We start from the raw sequence: 24,111 nt of genomic DNA on the forward strand, positions 1-24,111 counted from the left end.
TGATCCCTGAAACAGAGTAATTTAATCCTCCTATTTCAATTAAAAATGGCAACAATACCTGTGGACAAGGAATCACAGCCATGATCAAAAAGCTCTCCTAACGGAGTGCTGCTATTTGTCCTTCTTGCTTGTTTTCCATCGATAGCATCCAGGGACTGGTAGATGAAAAGGCCACAAGCACAAGCAATGTATGCCCAGGGAGGTGCCTAAGAGAGAAAGGCAATCACAATAAGGTTTAAAATAATCCTTAAAAAAAAAAAAAAAAAAGAGCTGCAGCTGAGCTGTCCCACAGCCTGACACAACAGTTTTCCCTTTGCACATATGTCCTCCTCACCCAGGGACCTTTCAGCAGCTGGTCCTTGAAAGGACAGACAGAATGGGTTGTTACATGTGGAATGTAAATAAACCAGTGACAGATTAATAGTTACAGCCCCTGCTCTAAAGCAGGAAGCTGCACTGTACAGCTGGAAAAATTGTAATACTACATTTGCAAAGCAGTGCACAAAACAAAGTCCTCATTAAATACACACAAGTTGTCCAGTGATTTAAGAAACTTGGGAACTTTTAGCCCCCGACCTTGTGACAAACACCGAGCTCCTCTTCACCAGCCCTTCACTAGTCACCAGCTGAAAGCTGTGTCACTGCCCAAGAACATTTCTGCAGCTCTGCAGCACAGCCCCTCCACACCAACTGCTCCCTCCAGTACAAGGCACCAAGCTTTGCCAAATCTATGCTAAGGACCCTTAATGGTCCCACCCATGATAACTTCTACTCTGACAGAAACACAGTCAATGCCAAAGCCCTGCTAGAGCAAAGATTACAATCAAGCCTTTTTGTGCTTTTTGAAGCATAAATCCTTAAGAAAACAAAAGCCAGGGAGTTGCCATTACTCTGTCTCCATTTACACATCCATCAATCAGATGTTTTTGGCCATTTTGCAATCTTAACAAATTGCCACACTTTATAGAAGTGAGCATTTATGAGCAGCTTTATTTTACAGACCACACCAACAACTCCCAAACACAGCTTAATCAAGCTGACGTGCCTCTCATAAAGCCCTGGAGTCCAGCTGGTTTTGGCAAACACAACTAATTTGCAGCACATCAACTTAAATATATTTCCTTCTACAGCTTGCATTACTCCTGCATTTACCAAAACAATTTGTTCTACCCCAAAAGCTGCCATTGTGCTCTGCTTTTAGCAGTGTCTGTACAAACAGCACAAGGTGAGAAACAGGAAATATGTCACCCAAGAGCAGAACACCACATTTAGCCAATGTTCTGATGCCACACATATCCCTCCCATTTTTATCCCTCATGTACAGATTTTATCTGCCACAGTTAAAATAAATTGCATCACCCTGAAGGTTTCTCTATAAACTTAAAAATCAGTCTGCTGGCTCTCCTTTTTTAAAAGCTCCTTTCATGAGCATTGTAGGTGTCTCCACTTAGACCTATTTATATCCAAGTAAGATTTCACAGCTCTCTCTTCATCCAGGTAATTTTTCCTTTTTTTTAAGCTCAGGTACCATTCCATCAGCACATTTCACATCAGTCAGCTGGGTCCTCCCAGCTAAGCAGGAAGTATTTGCATCTCCTTTACTCTCTGGCTGCACAAGGCCCTGAGTGACAGCTCTGCCCTGGCTGCATCTTTCTGCAACAAGAAAGGAGGAGTCACTCTTGAAAAAAAGCAGAACTAAGGCTGAGCTCCAAAGAGGAGAAAAGTTACATCAGAAATCAGCAGTGGTTTGGGGGGAGGAGGAGAAATTTTGCTCCTGGAGTTTCAGAGCCCCATCTTCTTCCCCACACAGCTCCTTGTCACTTAAAAAGCACCTCCCTGCTCACACTGTGCCATGTGGCAAATCAGATCAGGCCAAAAGCTGCCTCAGCACTAAGTTATTTTTCAGTTCAAGTGAGGAGAAAAATCTCAATTCACCTCACACAAAGTACTTCTCAAACTGTTAAATACCAACCAGTGCTTCCATACAGCAGCCTGCAGCTTCCTGAAGCTCTAAGTGCAGCTTCCTAGAGTGCACTTCAGGAGTTTACTTACCAACCAAAATGCACCTGTTCTCCAAATTCTAAATTCTGCTCTGGTTTAGTGACCCAAACCAGATCTGGGTTCCTGAGAGCTGAAGTCTCTCTATCAGACTGAATTTCAGAGTCTGAGCCCACACATAACCCTGCTCAGAAGTAAACACAAGTTAAACCCACCCAAACCACAATGCCACAGCCTGGAGAAGGAAGGAGCTGCTCCAAGTACTCCCTGGTCAAACTGAATAGTCACTGTTTATCTTACACCTGCCAAATTCCACAGGTTATTGTGAAACAAGCTATTTCAACAGATTTCTAGGACAGGCAAACATCCCTTTCCCATGTCACATGTGAAGCAGGGATGCACTGCTGACTGTGCCAACCTATGTGAGATTTTGGAGTCCAGTGGGGAACAAGCTGTGTCCTGCTGGATTCCCAACCTCAGCTGGGAGACTTCTTAGAAAGAAGTTCAGATATTTTAAAAGCTGGAACTCTTGAGACATTCCCAGCCATTTGGTGTGTAACAAACTTCTACACTAAATCACTCCCTTTCTCAGTGCACACACAAAAACAGCTTTTAAGATTCAACATTCAAGTGAAAACTTCTCCAGTGCACAAAAATGAGTTTTAAACTGCCTTATGAGGTAACTGGTGATAAAGAAGTTAAAATGTCTCAAAAAGGCTTCTCTACCCCTGAAATCAGGTTAAAACAGTTCTGCTCAGGGCAGGTCAGGAGCTTTTAGAGCATTCAGAAAAAGAATAAAACCACAGATGTTTACCTGGCCTCCTCACAGCACAGCCACAGCTCAGGAACACAACTCCATGTTCCCACAGCTCCAACACACTGTGCCAAAGTCCTGACTGAGCCCCCAGGACACAGAACCTGCTGGGGCCCAGGAACATGTCCCTGTGGCTCACTAAGCTGGGTTTGATCACATCAGCTTTGATATCTTAAGCAGCACTACTCTAGAGCTCAATGCCTTGGCTCTGGAGCAGCCCAAGTGTGTCCAACCCACCCAGCTCATGTGCCAGCTCCAATCCCAGAGCTGAGGGGGAGCCACCCCCTTCAAGGCACAGAAAGTAAACGGGTACCAACTCCTCTAGCCACACAGGCCAGGCAGGACAGCGACTGCTCCAACCCCTGGCAGGGCTGAGATTTGTGCAGCAGGTCCCTCACAGCTGCTTTGGTGTCAGGCCCTGCTCCACACAGGTGTGTTGGCCCCAGGAACTGCTGTCTCACTCCAGCATCCACACATGCTCTCTCTGCATGCCAGCGTCACAGAGAGGCACAAACATTTACACACAGCAGGCTACAAGGACGAGGACTGCGGGCTGAACAGCAAAAACCAGCTCTCCCCAAAGCAACAACCCACCTAAAACCAGTGACAGCAACCAAAACAAAGAGTGTCAGGAGCCCTCAGCTCACCTGCTCTGTAGCTGTTGGGCAGTAACATACTAACAGCAGAGTAGTAAATATATTTATCAAGAGTCCGATGATGGTGATGAGGTTGGGGGCGATCCAGGCTGGAACTCTCCCCACTAACCACTCCCAGTAGCCCTGCATGAGCGGCTCAAGCAGGGAGCGTCCGGCACTCTGGTACTTGTGCTCCTCCAACCGTTTGAGCTGGTGCTTGGACAGGGGCGGCGTGGGCAGCTGCACCAGCCTGCTGAGCACGCAGGCGGCGCTGGGGCCGTGGCCGCAGCCCGCGGGGCCCTCCAGGTGCGACTCCCCGCATCGCCGCCTGACGCCCCGCTGCCCGCTCATGGGGAGGGTGGCCTAGCACGTGTCTTGGGCAGGCAGCAGCCGGGCTGGAGAACCATAAGATCCTGCAACACAAAGGGGTAACACACACTTGAACGTACAAATGAGATTTTAGGATACCAAAAGTTTCCAGCTGCTGCCCTAAAGAGCATTTTATTTGCCATCAGCAAAGCAAGGTGACTCTATAGGATTACTCCTTCCAAGAGAAAATTATTTGGAGAATTGCTGAAGGAACAACAAGAAACGAGTGTTCCCAATGCAGCTGTAAAACCCTGCAGCCAGCAGCCAAAATTCCAGCAGCAGCAGAAACTCCCACCACAGCAGTGAGTTGTATTACAGACTGGGGCACAGCCAGCCCCCCCACACCTCTCCCAGGAGAGCAGGTGACACCAACTCAGGTTATCAACTGACAGCACTAAAAGCTGTACCAATACTGAGAAGTCTTAAGTTAATTTGGTTTGAAGCAGCTTTGTCTCCGCAGTGATGCTGGAGAGCCACTTAAAAACAATTATGCTTTTTTCTTTTTTTTTTTCAGATTTCTGTTCCTTATTTCAGTTTTGTTTCAGCTTTTTTCCTCTCTAAATTTAACCCAGCTCACTGTCTGTTCAACTTTCAAGACATACAAGAAACATGCAGGAGCTGGAGAGCTTTAGTTGGCCAGAGATAGCACGAAGCAGCTGCAAAAAGAAAAAAAAGGGTCAGGAACAGATTTTCCAGCACAATCAGGGACCCTCACAATGTTCCATCTCTCTTGAAAGTGGGTGACCAGGCAGATGTAACTCTCCACAGGAAGTAGAGAAGCAGCAGAGAAAGGAGACTAAAAATAAGAGTTAATCTGTAGGAGACAACGAGGAAAAAAAAATAAGAAAACCTAGTTGAAGTTCAGCAAATAAAGTAGAGAAAGGAAGAAGACAGAGAGCTCTAAAGCCATCCACACTGCACGGGGAGAGAAAACTGTGCAAATCAAAGGTCATCACTGGCCTAAGAACAAGTGCTCTCAGCTCCACTCTCCACACCCTCAGCAAGGCAAATTCCAGCAGTGAAAAGCCACCTCAGGCAGCCCCGTCAGAGGGAGGAGAGAAAGTGGCGGGGCCTTCGCAGGGCTCGCTAAGCTCGGGAGGAAGCAGAGCTGCACCTCTCCAATCGCCCGGACACTTAGTCACCGCGGAGTCCCTGTGGGTGTTGCCCTGGATGACCAGAAAAATTACTCCCAGTGCATTAAACGGGGCTTTCCCCTCATCCTGAGGAGACGAGCCAGAGGGAAAACAGCGCCTCGTTCTCCAAAACGCTGCCGCGGGACTCCCCCCGGGCCCGGCAAACACCGGGCCGGGGAGGGGCCCAAGGCACCCCTGGCCCCGCCGACGCTTCGCCCCCGCCCACGGCGCAGCCCGGGTCCCCCCGGAGCCCGGCGCAGCCACACCTCGGGGCGCCCCCGCTCCCGGTTCCCGCTCCCGGCAGAGCCCGCCCGTCCGGGCCCGCGCACCGGCCGCTGCCCGGCGCCCCGCGCTACCTCCGCTCCCGCACCGGGCGGCGCTGCTTTACGGCCCTTTTGCGACGGCCGGAAAGGAGGCGGCGGCAGCGCGCGCCGGGGGCGGGGCCGGGGCGGCGCGAGGACGGCGCGGGAGCGGCTGAGGTGAAGGGGGGAGGGACGGGGGGACCCAAACCCCGACCCCGCCTGACTCTCACCCGTGTCACCCCCCCCAGAGACCTCACAACCTCCTCTTCACCCCCAGGCGACCATCCCCCGGCCTCCCTGCCACCCCTCTTAGCGACATCCCGGTGTTCCTGTCAGCCCCCGTTACCCCCTGCGGGATCCTCCGTCAGCCCCTCAGCGACCTTCGGGTGTCCCTGTCACCCTGTCAGAGACCGCCCCCCCATCCTCAGTGACGCCATGGCCTCCCTGTCAGCCCTCATCACCCCCTCAGTGAACCCCAAGTGTCCCCTGAGCCCCTCCCTGTCACTCCCACCCCACTGCAGCCCCCACTGGGTGCCCTGCAGTCCCCACTGCCCTTGGGGATCCCCAGCAACCTCAGGTGTCCTCCCTCCCTCTCCTGACAAATCCCTCTCGTCCCCTTTGTGCCCCCCACCACATCCCCAGTGACCCTCATCGCTTCCAGTAACTCCTCTGTCCCTAGGACCCCGCTGAGCCCTCTGCCCCTCAGCCTCCCTCTTCTCCCCTTCATTCCCTTTCCCTCCTCTCCTAACCTCCCTCCATCCTGGTTCCTTTTCCCTTTCGTCTCTGATGGCCCCAGCACCCCCCCTGCCCCTGTGCCCATGCAGCGGCTCCAGTCCCGGCTGTCCCGTGGACTCTCCCGGTGGCTCTGCTCCGAGCACTCAGGTGGATTTGGGTGAATCGGGCAGGTGGGATTGGCCAGTGCCATGGGTTCATCCCTGACACAGAGCTCCTGGATCAACCGGAGTGCCCAGCCACTGTCACAGTGTGCCAGGTGTCCCAAGCAGGCGTGGGGACGTCCTGTGTCACAGTGTCCTGGGCCTGGCACTCTTTGGGTTGGCTCCAGGACATGCTGTGCCTTCCCAGACAGGGAGTAGGAGCAGGGCCAGAATATGGAGATGCCCTGGAAGCTGCCCCCCTGAAAGGTTTCATGGCAATTTTTTTTGGTGTCTGTAGTGCGAGAACACTCCTAATGAGTCACCTGTCATTACCCTGCAGCAGGGAGGGCAGAGGTAACACATTTCCTACTTCCTTACGTCAGTGCTTTGAGGATCAGTGACCTTTACCAGTGGCTTATCAGTGGGACCTGACAGGCAGCTGTGCAGGCTCTTTAGACACAGCCCCATCCCGCCTCTGTTTGTTTAGGAAGGCACAGGCAAATTCCTCTCTCCTTCTCTCAGCACTGTCCACTGGACAATTTGCTGGAGACAAGAAGAAGTGTCCCTTGGTAGGGCCTTGTCTCCACCCATGTGGCTGACAGAGCAGGGAAGAGGTGGGTAGACAATCCAGGGATCAGCAGTAATTCAGGAATTTCCCTTTTCGTAATCCAACCATCTTTGCAGCTTTATCATTCCAGGTAACATGAACTTTCTGCCCTTGATGGTCTTGCCCACCTTTCATTTTCCTTTGGAGTTTCTGTTCCACATGCTCCAGCCTGGGCAGGGTGTGGCTGCATTCCTGCACTGGGAGAAACACTTCCAAGAGGGTTAAAGTCTCCTTTTAAAACACTTCCTTTACTTGCTCCTGATATTAGAAACAATCTGTGATACTCAAACTGGAGCTTAAAACAAACCCTTTGGAACTCTGAAGTGCCTAAAGATCAGGATAAACATTTAAGAAAGTCATAGTTATATGGAAAATTGAGGCTGGCCATTGCTGTTGTATAATCTGTTTGCAAAGGAGTTTATGAAAAAACAAGGAGTTTTAGTGTATTTTCCTTCTCCCTCTTGAAAACAATGGGATGGGATGGGATGAGGTGTTAATAATGATTTATCTTAGGACCTTGCAGCTGGCACATGGCAATTCCTTTCTGCCTCCTGGTGTTTGGAGGTGCCTTGTTCTGTGCCCAGACAGAGCCTGGGAGCTGGCAGGGATGCAGGGAAGCTGCACAGCAGGAGGTTGGGGCAGCCTGGAGTACACCATGCCCTGGCTGTGCCCAGAGTGAAGCCTGTGTTGGAGGTGCACAGTCTGCCCCAAGAACAGTGGGAAAACTGACTTGGTTCCACTGTAAAATATTTAATAAGAGAGATTGAGGGAGATAAGAACTCGGGGTAGATCTTGACTGACATAAGAGAATTCAAAGGAGGAAAAATTTACAAAATTGTTTTTAGTGTAAGGAGAGTTACTGAGGGGTTTCTGCTGGGGAAGGCAAGAGGGCCAGAGTCCAATGGTGCCATCAGGATGAACCTCCTGGGGGCTGTGATTCCTTGTGAGAGACAGCTCTGATCTCTGCTCTCTGTAACTAGGGACAGGACCCAAGGGAAGGGCTGGAGCTGTGCCAGGGCAGCTCAGGCTGGAGATCAGGAAAGGTTCTTCCCCCAGAGGTGCTGGCACTGCCCAGGCTCCCCAGGGAATGGGCACAGCCCCGAGGCTGCCAGAGCTCCAGGAGAGCTTGGACAGCACTGCCAGGGATGCACAGGGTGGGATTGTTGGGGGGTCTGGGCAGGGACAGGGATTGGGCTGAATGATCCTTGTGGGTCCCTTCCAGCTCAGGAGATTCCATGATTCTGCCAGCCTGCACCTACACTCTCAGTAACAAGCTGTGCCTCAGCAGTAGTCTGGGGTGTGACTAAAGGTGCTCTTTCTGCCACATGAAAATTGTAAGTCATGTGCAGGGCTGAGCTCTGGGCTTGGTGACAGCTCAGGGTACAGAGATTCCAAGTCCTAACAGAGAGAGGGCTCCTCTGCTGCCCAGCTTGCTTTGGAGCACACAGTGCTGATGAGCTGCCTGTGTGGATACATTTATTTTGTAGTAAGGGCAATATGCAGGGAGAAGTTTGGAATAGCTATTCTGCTTTACTAAGCTTGTCCTAGCCCCAGTAAACAGTCTGCACAGGCATGTAAATACCCTCAGCAGGTAGAGAATCTGTATTGTCTGTGAGCTTCATCCCCAAAGAGCTTCAGCCCATCTGCATCCCCAAGACAGTGCCTCAAACCTGTGGGAAGAGAAGTCAATAATTATGGAATGTCTAATTAAATGGACAGGCTGGATCCATGGCTGAGGCCAATAGTGGTAGAGTGAACAAGACCAATGCCAGCTTCTACTCTTGGGTCACAAGGAATGCTCCAAGCTGGAGGAGGAGTGGCTGGAAAACTGGGAAGGGATCTGGGAGTGCTGGTGACAGAGGCTGGACATGACCCCAGGAGTGCCCAGGTGGGCAGTGGCACCTGGGCAGTCTCAGCCATGGTGTGTCCAGGAGCCCCAGTGTGGTGCCCTGTGCTGGCACTGTGGGGCACCTCCAGCCCTGGGCACAGCTCTGGGCCCCTCCTGACCAGAGAGACACTGAGGGGCTGGAGCTTGTCCAGGGAAGGGAACAGAGCTGGGGAAGGGGCTGGAGCACCAGGAGCAGCTGAGGGAGCAGCTGAGGGGCTCAGCCTGGAGAAAAGGAGGCTCAGGGGGGACCTTGTGGCTCTGCAAAGTCCCTGACAGGAGGGGACAGCCAGGAGAGGTCGAGTTCTGCTGCCAGGCAGCAAGGGCCAGGACAAGAGGAAATGGCATCAAGGTGCAGCAGGGGAGGTTCAGGTTGGATATTGGGAAAAAGTTATTCCTGGAAAGATTGTCCAGCACTGGCATGGACTGCCCAGGGCAGAGGTGGAGTCACCATCCCTGGAGGAATTTAAGAGACATGTGGATGTGGCTCTTGGAGACGTGGGTTTGTGGTGGCCTCGGCAGTGCCAGAGGAACAGTTAGACTTGATGATCTTAAAAGGATTTTACAGCTTAAATGATCCTATGATACTGAGGTTGCACCAGCCCCTCTCCAGCCATGTATTTAGCATTGCACCAGCAGGACACTGGGATATGTGTCCTCAATGAAATGGGGAGTCTCTGTGTACTGTTCCCTTTCTTAGGTGAAAGCCATGGTATTAGGCACTGGTTTTAGTTGCATTCACTTCATCTCTTGCAAGCTCTTCAGTTCAAGTTAAAAGGTTGTGTGTGGACAACTCCTAAAATCAAAAAGCCTTAAACACCAGTTTTTCTTCATTTCTACCTCCCTACCACACACAAGCTTCACTCCTTAAACTGCTTGGAAAAACATTGTGTGGCAAGCCAACAGTCTAATCTTGTGTCCAGTCAGCAGCAGTGACTAACAGAAGGTGCTAGGAAGAACAAGTCAAGAGATACAGAAGTATCTCACATCTTGCTTATTTTCCTTTCTATCTCAGAGAGTCATAAAAATGAAGCAAATGTGGAGCTTCAGCAGAAAAATGACCTTGGATTTCCCTTAAGTGACATGTCCTCTGATGTCCTTTTTCTCAGGTATGTGGAATGGGATTGGTTGGTTAGTGGGTTGGTTGGTTTGTTTGCAGGGGAAAATCTGTTAGCTCAGAAACAAAATTAGGCACTATGAATATTTTGATGTGAAAGGAAAAGTATATTCAGACTGACTCCTTGGAGCTGGGAATTACATACCCAGGCACATAACATTTATAACAGAGAATGTAATGCAAAATCTACATTTCTCTTTCAAATTCCAAATTTACTCATACTAGAGATGGGATTGTGAAGTAACAGTCATTACTGCACTGCAGTCTTAAAATCATGATCAGATGGCAAATTTTATATTTAGCTTAAAAATGGGCAAGAAATCAGGCAACTTGAATTCTGTCAATCTGTTCTTATTCACTACATATCCTGCCACCAATCATCTTTCTCACAAGCAGCTGAACCTTCACCTCCACAAGTCTGTAGTTGTCCATTCTGTGCAAGGGTTGTGAAGGTTGACCAGCTCTGATCTCTTGCAAGATTCACCCACTTTTGTTTCAACTTTTTTCTTGCCATGATACTTTCTAGTCTCGGTGCTTCCTCTTTCTTCCTTTTCTCTTCCTCCTTTCTTTCAGCCTCTCCACCCCAGGCCATGCCCTTCTCAAACCTCTCAGTACTTCCTTCTCATTTTTTAAGATTATTTCGCTTTTGTCACGTGCAGATCTTTGCCTGGAGCCCTTGGATGTGCCCTCTCAATTATTTGCTCTTCATCTTTGTCCTTTTTCATCTTCCGTTTACAGTCTCCAGTTTTAAGTAGGTTGAAACACTTTTTCTCCTCTCCAGTGACCATCAGGAAACATTCTTTCCTTGTGAGGGTGACTGGCACTGGTCATGCCAGGATGCCCAGAAAGGTTGTGTAATCTCCATCCTTGGGGTGTCATCCTGCACTACTGCCTCTGGTGGCCCTGCTTGAGCAGGGGATGGCCCAGGTGATTTCCAGAGCTCCTTCCCCCCTTTAACCTTCCTGGGGTGCTGAAATAGCTCTGGCTGTGTTTGAAGCTAGTAGCAAATTGCTTTTGCAGCAAGAGTAGGGAGGAGTCACAGTTCTCTCTGTGTGAACTCACCAGGGTGGCCCTTCTTGCTCTTAGAGAACTGGGGTGAGACACAGATTTTCTGTCAGGCTGGGATTTAGGGAACTGGACAGTGTGAGTACAGAGCCATCATTTCACTGCACTGCACGTGGATCTTTTCTTCCCACCTGTAAAACAGCAACTGCTGTGAGTAACCCTTGGATTGAGGGTTGTGGTTGGTAGCAGTGAGCTCAGATAGCTGAGAGGTCAGGCTGGAAGCCAGGCTGGATGGAACTCAGCAGCCTACTCTAGTGAAAGGTGAAAGGTGCCCCTGAGCTGTCAATATCAGTATTGTTAATATTGATATTACAATCCATGGGAAAGTTCTGATTCATTCACAGAAGAATTTGGTTTATGTTCTCAAACCTCCATTGGTGAGATCTTCCAAAAGTTAACTTTACAGCATAGAATAAATAGATCTAAGCATTACTTCAGTTTTTATTTAATCCAAAATATTTTTTTTAGTATTTTCACTGACATTTCATCCTAAACATTAATAAATTTTAAAAACAAACTATTTTTTAAAAATTGCTGCAGAGTGGCAAAGTCATTTGCTGTCCCACTCTGTGAGGTACCTCAGCACAGGCTTTTCCTTGGCAATACCCAAATCTAGACAAGATAGGAAGAAGAGAAGTGGGGAAATGGAGCTGTTTGCTCAGCATTAACACAGTGAGCCATGAGACTCTGAAGAAAAGAGTAGAAAATAAAACCTATGTGTGTGCAGCTATAGGATAGCAGGGTTAGATGGGATATTGGGATATTCCTCCCTGTGAGGGAGGGGAGGCCCTGGCACAGGTTGCCCAGAGAATCTGTGGCTGCCCCATCCCTGGAAGTGCCCAAGGCCAGGTTGGACAGGGCTTGAGGCAACCTGGTCTAGTGGAAGATAGTGGAGGGTGTCCCTGCTCATGGTAGGGCCTTGAACAAGATGGGGTTTAAATTCCCTTCCAGCCCTGGGACTCTGTAACAGATCGAGTCACACAGTCTGACAGGGAATAATTGAGGGCAGGTATTAAAGTAATTTTGGGCCATTTCCTCCACATCTCTCAGCCAAGTGTTAATAGAAGCTGAAGGCTCCACCACAGCCACCATCAGTTGCAGTGTCACTGCAGGGACACATTCTCTGTCAACTCACTCTACTGACCTTGTGTTGTGACACAAGGCTGAGAAGAAAATGGAGACACTTAATTCAGAGTGACCCACTTGACCTTTTCTGGCAGCAACAAATCCAAGCTACGTAGTAAAATGACAGTACTGGTTTCTAATGATCCTCTAAAAATTTCAGAAATTAACATTTCCAGATTTAATTCTGCTTATTTATGATTTCTTCTGTGAAGTCAGTGTTCACTTTGGGTTTGGAGGAGAGGAATCAGAGCAATATCAAACTGCTGTATAGGAAGCAATCAAGGAAAGCAAAACTTCAGAATCCTCATAGTAAAATCCAAGTCAGCCTTTGAGAATCTCAGTAAACCTTTGAGAGAGAACTGAGTAAATTTGAGAATGTCAGTAAATGTTAGAGAAGTCAGTAAAGCTTTGCCTTTGGTTCCTCACAGTGCCTGGAGGCAGAAGGCAGCCCTGCAATGTGGTGGTTCCAGCAAGGCCTCTCGTTCCTGCCCGTGGCACTGGTTGTGTGGTCAGCAGCATCCTTTGTGTTCTCCTACATCACTGCAATTGTCCTGCACCACGTTGACCCTTTGGTGCCCTACATCAGGTCAGTGATGTCCACCCTGTGTCAGAGCACTGAACTGATCCCACTCCTGTGATTCTTCCCAACTCCAGACTTAAATAGCAGCTCTTACCCAACAGCTCCAGTTCTAAAGTTACTGTTTATAGCCTTTTTATATTTAGTTGTAGGTGATATTAAACTGACAGAGGGGAGATTCAAGTTAAATGTTAGAAAGAAATTCCTTCTCTGTGAGGATGGTGAGGTCCTGGCACAGGCTGCCCAGAGCAGCTGTGGCTGCCCCATCCCTGGCAGTGTCCAAGGTCAGGCTGGATGGGGCTGGGAGCAGCCTGGGATAGTGGAAGGTGTCCCTGGTTGGAAGGAGATGGTTGAGATAGGCTTTAAGGTCCCTCCCAATCCAACCTATTATGAGATTTTTGTGTTACTCTATTTAAAGATGTCTGGTTTTGTGCAAAACTCTAAGCTTTGGCTCTGTGAACATACCCTTAAAATGATGATGAGCAAGGGAACTGGGGGTGCCTTACCACACCCCTGCTCAGAGTGAAGCCACTCACTTCCACCAGGTTTGTTGCACCAGTAAATCCACACTAAAATCTACAGTGCTAACTTTATTCCATCAGGGCTGATATATATAACTCAAGCTTTGCTCTTTCAGTTTTCCATGTTCTTAATTTTTCCAGTTTTATTCCTTTTTATTCACCTTTTATAGCATCAAGATCGATATGAAAGGAACAGTTACTGTGAGCATGATCATTCCCTGCTCCAAGGCTGGCTTGTCTTTACCATGGTGATTTCTACAGCTCTAAAACCAGCACAGCATAGTTTGAGTGATGAAAAATTCAGTGAAGAACATCTGGGAGGGGCTTTTTTTACATGTCCTTTGTAGACTGAAATAAGTAAAGTTTTGTTGGAAGTATTTTTAATATAGATATAAATAATATCGGATATGTATCACTCCATTTATCTTTTCCAGTGATACAGGGACAATACCACCTGAAAGATGCTTATTTGGGATCATGTTAAATGTTTCAACCTTCTTGGGTGAGTACTGAAAGCTGTCCTTGGTGAGCTGCAGACAGTTCTGGAATGCAACAGCTTTAAACAAGTTCACTTCCTTCTCCAGATCATTAAACAACCCAGAATTCTTATTCAAAAGCTAAATAGTGAGCAATAAGTCTCAATTCTCTTAAGCAATTCAGAGTGTGTGGCAGGGATGTTATCACGAATTGCCAGTATGGCAGCTGCGGATTCCAGAAGGGCAAAAAATGCATTAAAAAACTAGAAAAGCAAAAGCAATAAAAATGCAAATTCAAGGAAGTCACCTTACCTATGCTGCTGCAATGGAGGGGTTTAAAATGAAATAGATCAGGAAAATATATTAATTTGACTTGTTTGCCATTATATTATTTCAATTTTTACTTCCAGCCTTTCAGCTTTCCTATTTCACTGTGCCCTAAAAAAATCCTTGTATTTGAAGAGTTGCCTCTGTCAGTCAGCATCTTCCCAGGTAAAGAAGGACACTGGTCCCCAGCAGGAACTCACTGCCTGTGGCTCTCTTGGCAGGGATGGCCACCATGTACGTGCGATACAAGCAGGTGTCTGCCCTGAGCCCAGAGAAACCCAGGATCCTCAGGCTGAATAGGCTGGGCCTCAGGCTGGGATGGATGAGCTGCTTTGGGCTCTGCATTATTGCCAATTTCCAGGTTTGTGCTCTGTCTGCTCTGCTCCTGCTGGAGCTGTGTCTGTTCTGAGATACCTGATAAACTGGGATTTACAGGAAGCAGCTTTCCATGGCAAACTGCTTTTTTGTCCAATTCTTTACAGAGAATGGTTAAAACATATAAAGTTTGGCTTTTATTTTGTTAGTTATTCCTTATTTGTTTTGGGACTTGTGAGCAGCTGTTCATGACATATCAAACCATTCATAACCACCAAGCATTGCAGACGCCACACTTGGATCTCCTTCCAGGCCTGAGATCCAGACTGAAAGCCACAGCTTTCAGGAATCAGGAGATTCAGGTATCAAATAGTAAAAACTTTTTACAACTAGAAGTAAAGCCAACAAAACCACCCAACCCCACAAGCCCAGCTCTGGAAAACCTGCCCTCTCGGGTAGATTTTCCTTCAAACCTTCTCAAGTTCTTGAAAATTCTGCAACGTTAATTCTTCTGATTTTCTCCATCCCTGTTCTCTATTTTTTCCCCCAATACTTTCCACAAAAAAAAAAAAAAAAAAAAAAAAGCAAAACCTTATTATTTTTAATCCAAAATGGGGTACTAGAATCGTGTTGTGTCTGTCCTGTATTACATAATCTTTCATATCACATAATCTTTTCATAGCTGCACAGGTTCCTAGGGTAGAAATGTTGTCACTCCCATTCCCTGTCCACCTGCAGGGATTCTCTCACCCAATTCCTGTGATACTGTCCATTTATAAGAAGAGCTCTCACAAATTTCTGTACTGAAGGTATGGCCGTAACTTCACCACAAGAACTTAACAAAAGCAGAAATTCCAGAGGCTGGCAGGTTTTGGCTTCCAGATACCTCCCAATGGGGCTTCCAGGAAAAGTCCCCTGAGGACTGGCACAGTCCAGAATTGCTTAGCTGGGGGTGGGAGAAGGTTTAGAGAAGAAAATGAAAGCAGGTTTTCACAGGCAGCATGTCCTTTCCCTAGAAATGCATCCTGTACTACATCCACGTGCTGGGAGCCTGCCTGACCTTTGGGGTGGGGTCCATTTACATGCTGGTTCAGACCCTCCTGTCCTACCTGATGCAGCCAGAAGTTCACAGCAAAGGCATCTTCTGGGCCCGCCTGGCCGTGCTCCTGTGGAGCTGCTCCAGCATCCTCAGCAGTATCCTTTGCCTGGGCAGTGACAACAAACCCAGCAGCTCCACAGCACTTACACCTTGAACTGAACCACCCCCATGTGCCACAAGAGGCTTGTCATCCTCGATGGTGCAGCCTGTAGCGTGCCCTGTTCTGTACTCCATCCTGGGAATTGCAGGGAAAATGGTTAATCCTTTAATACTTTTAATATCCCCCTGGATATCAAAAAAAAAGGTAAGAGGGATGGTTACTACCCTTTCTCCTCCCCTTTCCTACTGCACACCAGAGAGTGAAAATAAGAGTTTATCCCCGAGAGGTCTGACTAAATTAAGAAATATGGAGGCAAAGGGAAGTGTGCTTAAGGGGTGGATGGTTTCAATGGGGGAAAAAAACAGGTAAGAAATAAAAGTGTATTCCTGAGGATAGGAATGGTGCAGAGTGTTAGATTGGGATACAACTAAGAAAGAAACCCAGAATGTAGCACAAGAGGAAATACTCCAACAGACCATGTGGAGCCAGGGCTGGCTGTGCCAGCTGGCTCCAGAGCAGGGATGATGTGCTGGCACTTGCCAGAGAGATGAGTCTGGAGAACATTTCAAGGGGGGGGACCTTGATCTCCTCCCTGCCCATCCTAAAGACAAGATATTTCTGACTGGCATTCCCTGCACCTTCCCTTGGTGTCAGAATCCATCACCCCCTTTATCTCTGAATCCCAAGTGCTGGAAGCAGCTGTGGGCTTTAGAGAAACACAGAATGGTTTGGACTGAAGGGATCTTCTAGTCCTGCCCTCTCACAGTGGGAATCCATTCCCATTTATCCATATATTTATATATCAAATGTGGGCAAACCTACTCAAAAATAGAGGCCTTTTTCCTCACTGAATCATTGAAACAGTCAGGAAACTGCACCAGAACAGCTCCTCTGCTCACCACAAAGGACTTGAACATTGGATTTAAAAATTAAACTCAGTTTTTGTGTCAAACCGAACACCACCACCAAACCTCCTGAATTGCAGAGACACAAGTTGCAAAACCCATTGATTAAACACTGTCCCATCTGCAGCTGTATCCAGGCCACTGCTCTAATCCCCACCAACCCCACTCATGTCCAGGCTGGCAGCCAATACCATCACTAAACCAGATGTCCCTTTCCCAGGGTTGGAGCATCTCTGGGCTCCCATCCCTTCTGCTGAAGGATTTTGGCATCTGTAGGAGCCAGACGAGCAGGGACAGTGGGGCGCAAGCTTGTTATCCATCATGAAGGACCCTCACCTGCTGAGGGGCCTGGGCAGACAGCAAGGAAATCATCCCAGAAACGTGGAGAACTGTTGTATTTAACAGAAAATTTTGCTATTAGGAAACAAGATTTTCAGCTTTGAAGAGGGAGGAACCAAACTAGGGGGAAACTAAAATATAGTCTATGAACAATATGATCTGCTGCAAGTTACACTTCTCTTACAGATGCCAAAAGCCCACAAACCTCAGATCTGTAGAGCTTTTTGTGCCAATGTAGTCTAACCAAAATTATAGGGAAGTAATAGAAATAATGATGTGTACATATATAACAGTGAAAGGGGAAGAAAAGGGAAATTACTGTTCTAAATTAACAGCTCATAATGTAGTAAGGGAAAGATGGGGAAAGGGAGGAGTCTGTGGCCTTGAGTTAAATGGTTGTAACAGGTACTGGAAGACAGAAGAAACTGTATTTTGTGTCAGCCCTGGGGTCACAGCAGTGAATATCCCCTGTGCTGGCACTGTGGGGCACCTCCAGCCCTGGGCACAGCTCTGGGCCCCTCCTGACCAGAGAGACACTGAGGGGCTGGAGCTTGTCCAGGGAAGGGAACAGAGCTGGGGAAGGGGCTGGAGCACCAGGAGCAGCTGAGGGAGCAGCTGAGGGGCTCAGCCTGGAGAAAAGGAGGCTCAGGGGGGACCTTGTGGCTCTGCAAACTCCCTGACAGGAGGGGACAGCCAGGAGAGGTCGAGTTCTGCTGCCAGGCAGCAAGGGCCAGGACAAGAGGAAATGGCATCAAGGTGCAGCAGGGGAGGTTCAGGTTGGATATTGGGAAAAAGTTATTCCTGGAAAGATTGTCCAGCACTGGCATGGACTGCCCAGGGCAGAGGTGGAGTCACCATCCCTGGAGGAATTTAAGAGACATGTGGATGTGGCTCTTGGAGACGTGGGTTTGTGGTGGCCTTGGGGAACAATTGGACTCAACCTCAGAGGTCTTTTTCCAACCTAAACAATTCTCTGAATCTATGAAAATACTCCTGGTCCTGTGGTGCAGCAGAACTGCCAGCCCAGAGCAAGGCAGCTGATGACCCACTGTAATGGGGAAAGGGGGATGGTGGAACTAGATTTTTTTTATATCACAAAGATTAAATTCTTCCCACTGCAGCAGGAAATCAGGCAGATAACAAACAGCTCCTACAGCTGTCCAGTTGAGTTAGCAGAAAATTGGGTGTCTGTTGTCCAGTCAGTAACCAGAGCTCCTAAACCACTCCATTTTTTAAGAAGCTTTGGAAGTCTGGGTTCTTAAGGCCATGTTTGTGCCAGGAAATCCAGCCTTGTTCACCACCAAAATTAATCTTTCACATCAGGAGGCTCTTGATGTTTAATCTCATTAACCACTGAAATCCTCTGAAAATCAGGTCATCTATAAATTCATGGTCTGAGTTTCATTTGTTGTGCTGCAGGAGCACTTTTCTGGGGACCTTCCCACCATAAGATGTTGAAAAAAGTGACATCAAACACTCCAGAAAGATCGAGGTCTTGGATTAAATGGGGGATCACTGTCACATGGGATGAAATCCAAAGCACTTCTCAAACCTTGACTAAAGTCAGAAATCCTCTTTGCTGCAGGTGATACAGAATTCCAAGCTGTCACCCACAGCAAGAATGCAAGGTGGTTGAGACATTGAAAAGCTATCAGAAAAAGAAATCTAGACTCTTATTAATGGTAAATACCAGTGAAATTAAATTAAAATGCTTAGTAAGTGCTGACATCTGATCATAGCTCAAACACTTCAATGACATGACAGTAACCAGTGGGTTGGGACAAGCTGCAGGTTGAAGAGCACAATGTGAACAGTCCATGGCACCATTACTGCTCCTCAGGCTGAGACCTCACCCTTGACACAGTCTGCAAGTTCCATGTGCCTCATTCTTGGCCTTCAGTCTTCCTTGACCTCTTCCCTCAGTGTTCGTGTCCTCACTTTTGTTGTACAGTGGCCTGTATGGACAGAACCTGGTGCAGAAGCTGCACTGGGACCCCCAGGAAAGAGTAAGTGACTGGGAGGGAGAATGGAAACCACATCCTGCTGGATTTGGAAGGACAGGTGGGAACTTCCTGCAGCTCATGATAGGAGAGGGAGAGGGAGAGGGGGAGAGAGGGAGAGGGAAAGAGGGAGAGGGAGAGGAGAGCTGTGCCAGCTGAACCAGCTGCTAGCTGCTCGGAATCCCACAACCCCAGACTGAGGTGGGACCTTAAAGCCCATCCAGTCCCACCCCTGCCATGGCAGGGACTCCTCCCACTATCCCAGGTTGCTCCAAGCCGTGTCCAACCTGGCCTTGGACTTCCAGGCATGGGGCAGCCACAGCTTCTCTGGGCAACCTCTGCCAGCACTTGCTGAAGTTCTGATCTCACAAAACTGTTGGATCTTAAAGTGTAACTCTGAATTAATCCCTCCATCTTGAGGAGGGCTTTGAACCTCCCTGCTCTTTATTCATTGAGCTCTGGATTGAGCCTTCAGGTTTTGCAGGTAGGTATTAAATTCCTGATGGGCATCATCCCAGTGTGAGCAGGTGTTTTCCTGGTCATTCTCATTCTTCAGCACTTCATTCTTGGAGACTCCAGGTACAATAAGGGATTTTGGTGTCCAGTGGGAATAGTTGTGGATGCAGGATTCTCTCATGGGATGCCACACGCCATCCTTGTGCCACTGCAGGTTCCAGAGCAATTTTCACATGGATTTTTTTCCCCTCTGTAAAATAGGGCTACACCCCCCACATGATCAGCACTGTCTCCGAGTGGTCACTGGCATTTTCCTTCCTCAGCTTCTTCCTCACCTACATCCGAGATTTCCAGGTAAAAGAAGTTCCTGTTCTCTGTTTCTGAACAGCCCAGTATGGTGCAGCAGGGCAGCCTTAGATTTTATGGGATGATGGAATTGTTGCAGTTGGAGCTAATGGAGTCCAGCCATTAACCTGGCATGGATCAGTCACCAGGGCTGGATTCCCATGAGCAGCTCCAAGTAACCCCCACAGAATCTGTCCCTGCTGTTAGCACAGCTCCAGCATCACCCTGACTTTACCTGGCCTTGGCTGGCTTCACTTCCAGACCATTCACAGCCACAGGGGCCTTTTTCTGCAGGACCAGGCAAATGATGGAGCCAGTCCAGAGCACAGCTAGGAGCCAAGCACGTGGCTCTGAGCTGATCTGTTGGTGTTGCCTCTGGCCACTGAACTTTCCAGTGCCAAGGCAGAGAGGAGCCATTCACAGTGACTCCCTTTGCTTTCCCTCCACAGAAAATCTCCCTGCAAGCCGTGGTCAGCCTGCAGGGCCAGACCCTGTACGAGAGCCCGGGGAGCTTCAGGGCAGAGGACCAGGCACTGCTCATAGCAGGGAGCATCTGATGGATGGAGAGAACTCAGGAATTGAATAGCAATAGCAGCTGTTATTTCTAAACATTAATTTTATATTAAAAAATGTATTAAGTGATTGTCTAGTACTTGACATCAAGGGCTTTGCTATTAACCCACAGCAATGCAAATGTTAACAGTACTGTAAATGAGTCTGTGACATTTCTACATTTTCCAGTGTCATGAAGGATTAAATGAAGGTTATTCATGAATTGTGTCTCATCTCTTCCTCCACACCCATTTTCACCTCCCTCACCCTCCTCTCTTGAGTGTTCCTAGGCCAAATCCTTTTGGATGGTGGAGCCTCCAGCCTCACCTCTGCTCCCCTTGGGCCCAGGGAGCTGATCCATGCCCTGCACTTTGGACTAGATGGGATGGACCCCAAAGCCACCCCGTCCTTTGAGCAACCCATAGGGAAAACACTCTTCACACCACAGCCTCTCTGGAGGTCAAGAGACAGCTGAGCAGCTCCCTCCTGCTGGAAGGGCAGCCTTGTGCTGGCTCTGGAGAGGATTCACAGGGAGCAGCTGGAACCACACAGCCATGGAATCCCAGGAGGGATTAAAAAAGCCCATCCCATTCCACCCCCTGCCATGGGCAAGGACACCTTCCACTAGAGCAGCTTGTTCCAGGCCCTGTCTGACCTGGCCTTCCCTCCCTCCCTCCTCAGCCTTCTCCATGTCCTGGGTAAGCAGCTGTCCCATTTCCTTCTGGAGAGGGCCCACAGTCTTCCTTTTATCACCAATTTACCTATAGAAGCTTTTCTGTTGCCCTTGATGTCCCTGGCCAGATTTAACTCTACCAAGGCTTCAGGTTTCCTAACCTGATCCCTGGCTGCTCAGATAATCCCTCTGTATTACTCCCAGGCTGCCTGTCCTTGCTTCCACACTCTTTGAGTTTGTCCAGCAGCTCCTTGTTCACCCTCACAGGCCTCCTGGAGTTTTTGTCCAATTTCCTTGTGCTTGGGATGTGTAACTCCTGAGCTTGCAGGCAATCCTTAAATACCAACCAGCTCTCCTGGGCCCCTCTTCCCTCCAGGGCTGTATCCCATGAAACTCAACAAAGCAGATCCCTGAAGAGGCATCCTGAATCTCAGGGCTCACCGTGCCCTCCTTGTTGCCCTGAGGATCCTGAATCTACTATTCCATGTTCAAGGCTGCCCTTGAGCTTCTCATTTCCCACCAGGTCCTCCTTGTTGGTGGGCACAAGGTCCAGCATAGCTCCTGTCCTTGCTGGCTCCTCTCACTTGGAGTTTACCCTCAACGCATTCCAGAACCTCCTGGATCAATAATGCTCTGCTGTGCTGTGCTGTGAACAGGACACTGCTATTGTCTGTCCAGAGCTTCATCTGATGGGTGTTCCTGTACAGCCCCCTAAAGCCACCCCCAGGTGGCTTCCTGGGCTGCATCTGGCAATGCCCAGATCTGGGTCAGCGCTGGCCTCAGCTACCCCAGGGTTATCGTCTTCTTGGTCTTGAGGGTCTTTTCCAATCTAAATTATCCAATGATTCCATGTCTGGATAGACCTCTGTGAAGGTTTGTGCCTCACATAGAAGTTCTGGGGCCGTGGTGGGTCCCCAATACAGGAGACAGGCACAGGGACAGTCCTGGCCAGGGACTCCAAGGTGCCAGTTTTGGCTAATGTTGGCAACGTGCCCAGCACCATCTTTGCTTCCTGCTCTGTTCTGTCCAGGATTCATTCTGTCCACTTCTGCTCTTTGGATGCTGAAATTCCTAAAAGGTCTTCCACCTGATTCTTCCCAGGAATTTGCTTGAAGTAATTTGTAACTCATATCCTAAATCCATGGATTTCATGTGTACTTAGCACAAGCACACCTGTTACACAGGTGTGTAACACCTTCCTGCAGCCCGGGCTGCACTCAGGGATGGCCACCAGCCACCTTCACTCCTGGGGTGACAGCCAGCACTCCACAACTCTAGTTCTTGTCACAGACTCTTCATAAATCACAGGAGTTCAAGGATGAACAGGGCAGCAAAATCCAATCCATGCTGCAGATGGTGAGTCTGGGTGAGGAGCAGCTCCAACAGCCTCAAGTTCTTGGCTGTCAGAAGCCCCTTTGCTCCTCTTGGCACAACTTTCCCCTATCAGCACATCAAGAGGCTTCTCTTGGTTCTCAGTGATCCCTCCAACCTTGCATTGATGTTGTTCCAAGGAAGATCCCTCTCTTCCATACTTGGTTTCACAGTTTTTTTGAAACATTGTTTTCCATCACTATATTGGACATAGCCCATTCACTCTCTTCCACTAAATCCTGGTTACATTTGTCAAAATTTTGCAGTGAGGATTCTTCTCCCAACTTTGAGTATTTTATCGTCTCTATGCAAAACTCAGAAAATGGACTGCTTTGTTAGGGTAAAAGAGGTTCTGGGAGAAAGAAGATGGTTCATTGTAGAATGTCAATGCTGGAATGCTCAAGTGAAATAAGAGGATAAGAGGATAAGAGAACTCAGCTTCATTAATTTTTTTTGAGATCATTGGAAAATAGGGGAAAGACATTTGTTAGAGGACAGTAAGTGAGCAGAGCCTGTTGGAAGAGTGTCTACCAGGTGACTGCAGCACCAGACACATGACACAAGGCTTCTCCCTCCATCTCCTTCCCAATTCCCACTTCATTTTACTTTTTATGCAAGCAGTTTTTGCTTGACCTGTTAAACTGCCTTTATCTCCACCCACAATTCCATTCTTCCATTTTCCCTCATCCCACAGGAGAAGAGCAAGTGGAGCATGTGCATGTCTGGGAGTTGGCCACAGTCAATTCAGTCCCAGAACACCCATTCCATACACAGTGAGCCCACGGATACCACAGTACCACCCTGACTTCCTTGTTCCATCACACTTCCCTCCTACCAAGTTATCTCAATCACTGCAGCTTGTTTTCATTATTCATCTTCCCTCCTCACCCACCACAGTGCATCTGGCCCATTACCTTGGTCTAGCTCACGCTCTCCCATTCCTGGCAGTGTCCAAGGCCAGGCTGGATGGGGCTTGGAGCAACCTGGACAGTGGAAGGTGCCCCTGCCCATGGCAGGGGGTAGAATGAGATAAGCTTTAAGGTCCCTTACACCCCAAACCGCTCTCTGATTCTGTGATTCTTCAGAGCAGGAACTTCTTTCTTCCCTTGTAAAAACCTCTCCTGCCTCTCCAATCCACTGGAATTTTTTCCATTGTCAAAACTTACAAAAATAAGGAATCTGGGACTAAGCTCTCCAAGAAAAATCCATCCTCCACCAAAACCCTACAGATAAACTGGGCATCCATGGGATAATAAATGAAAACCCTACAGATGAAAATTTGCTTAAACAAATTAAACAAGATAAGAATAAAAAAAAAAGCAAGGACAGGAAAAAAACAGCCTCTCATGAACACAAATCTGCAGCAGAGCTCTGCTGGGATTGGTGAAGTTTAACATAAACATAAATAGACAAGAACAAAACAATGACAAACTCTGCTGGCAAAAAAAGTTATTAATTGGTGGAAGGGAAACTGAAAACTGCAGAAGGAACCTGCAAGGATCAAAGACAGACAACAGAGGACAAGGAAAGGCATCCCTACACACACATCAGAGCATGGTGGGAAAATACACACGAAGTTCTATAAAAATTAGGGCACATCCCCTCCTATAAGGCGAGCTAAGGTACAACTGAAGGTGGCAAGAGACACGTTCAAACAACAACAAATTAGAAGACACTCACTGAGGATTGTTAAAGATATCATCCAGGGATAAAAAAGTCTTTTAGCGTCAAGAAATTGTTATTAATAGAATTCTGTTTAAAAAAATACATCCCACACTAGCAAAACAACCCCACAACAGAATTTCCACATTGCACAGCTGGCCATGGCCTTATAAAGGCTCACAATAATGACAGGAAGAGCCACAAATCCACACAACTGTCACAGGGCTCCTCCTGCCTCTGTCTTCACATCTGCAAGAAGTTTTGTATAAATATCTGCATTGTTACTGTCTAAAGTCTAATTCTCAGATCCTTTAAATAGCATTTATTAACCAGTGACTATTGACCTCTTCTGAAAATTGTCAGTTCTCAGGAATTCATCAAAGTTCTCATGCACATGAGAAAAACAAAGAAGTATCTACAACTAGGGTTTGCAATTTGTGTTGGGGTTCTAAGAGCCAGGCCATGGAA

The 24,111-nt window shown here is 48.1% G+C and overlaps 2 protein-coding genes across 17 annotated transcripts in view; one reads left to right on the top strand and one right to left on the bottom strand.

Moving 5' to 3' along the window:
* CEPT1 (choline/ethanolamine phosphotransferase 1) overlaps positions 1 to 6,116 on the bottom strand; it is a 30,508-nt gene extending 24,392 nt beyond the window's left edge. For 2 of the 14 annotated variants that reach the window (XM_056511575.1, XM_056511566.1), the window contains exons 1-3: positions 5,306 to 5,374; positions 3,460 to 3,860; positions 59 to 206 (exon numbers count right to left, since the gene is read on the bottom strand). In XM_056511575.1, coding sequence (XP_056367550.1) covers positions 59 to 206; positions 3,460 to 3,798 — 487 coding nt within the window. In that variant the 5' untranslated portion in view covers positions 3,799 to 3,860; positions 5,306 to 5,374. The other 12 variants (XM_056511573.1, XM_056511577.1, XM_056511568.1 and 9 more) reach the window with 12 other exon arrangements.
* DRAM2 (DNA damage regulated autophagy modulator 2) lies at positions 5,338 to 20,160 on the top strand. Of its 3 annotated transcripts, XM_056511581.1 has the most exons (10): positions 5,338 to 5,428; positions 9,634 to 9,727; positions 12,354 to 12,511; positions 13,458 to 13,525; positions 14,048 to 14,187; positions 14,429 to 14,503; positions 15,158 to 15,335; positions 18,508 to 18,590; positions 19,302 to 19,394; positions 19,835 to 20,160. In XM_056511581.1, exons 3-10 carry the CDS (start codon positions 12,381 to 12,383, stop codon positions 19,940 to 19,942), a joined length of 876 nt encoding a protein of 291 aa, XP_056367556.1. In that variant the 5' UTR covers positions 5,338 to 5,428; positions 9,634 to 9,727; positions 12,354 to 12,380; the 3' UTR covers positions 19,943 to 20,160. The 3 variants fall into 3 exon arrangements, with proteins under 3 accessions (XP_056367556.1, XP_056367557.1, XP_056367558.1); XM_056511582.1 differs by lacking the exon at positions 14,429 to 14,503; XM_056511583.1 differs by lacking the exons at positions 5,338 to 5,428; positions 14,429 to 14,503 and adding an exon at positions 6,613 to 6,824.
* Positions 20,161 to 24,111: the final 3,951 nt, after the last annotated feature.

This window comes from Oenanthe melanoleuca, chromosome 26 (assembly GCF_029582105.1).
Source record: "Oenanthe melanoleuca isolate GR-GAL-2019-014 chromosome 26, OMel1.0, whole genome shotgun sequence".
Lineage (NCBI taxonomy): Eukaryota > Metazoa > Chordata > Aves > Passeriformes > Muscicapidae > Oenanthe > Oenanthe melanoleuca.

Excerpts from the sequence above, each read along its gene's own strand:
- DRAM2 (XM_056511581.1), top strand. The coding sequence starts at position 12,381 with ATGTGGTGGTTCCAGCAAGGCCTCTCGTTCCTGCCCGTGGCACTGGTT. Across the intron at positions 15,336-18,507 it reads CTGCTCCAGCATCCTCAGCA|TGTTCGTGTCCTCACTTTTG; the intron begins GTATCCTTTGCC and ends CTCTTCCCTCAG. Across the intron at positions 18,591-19,301 it reads ACTGGGACCCCCAGGAAAGA|GGCTACACCCCCCACATGAT; the intron begins GTAAGTGACTGG and ends TCTGTAAAATAG.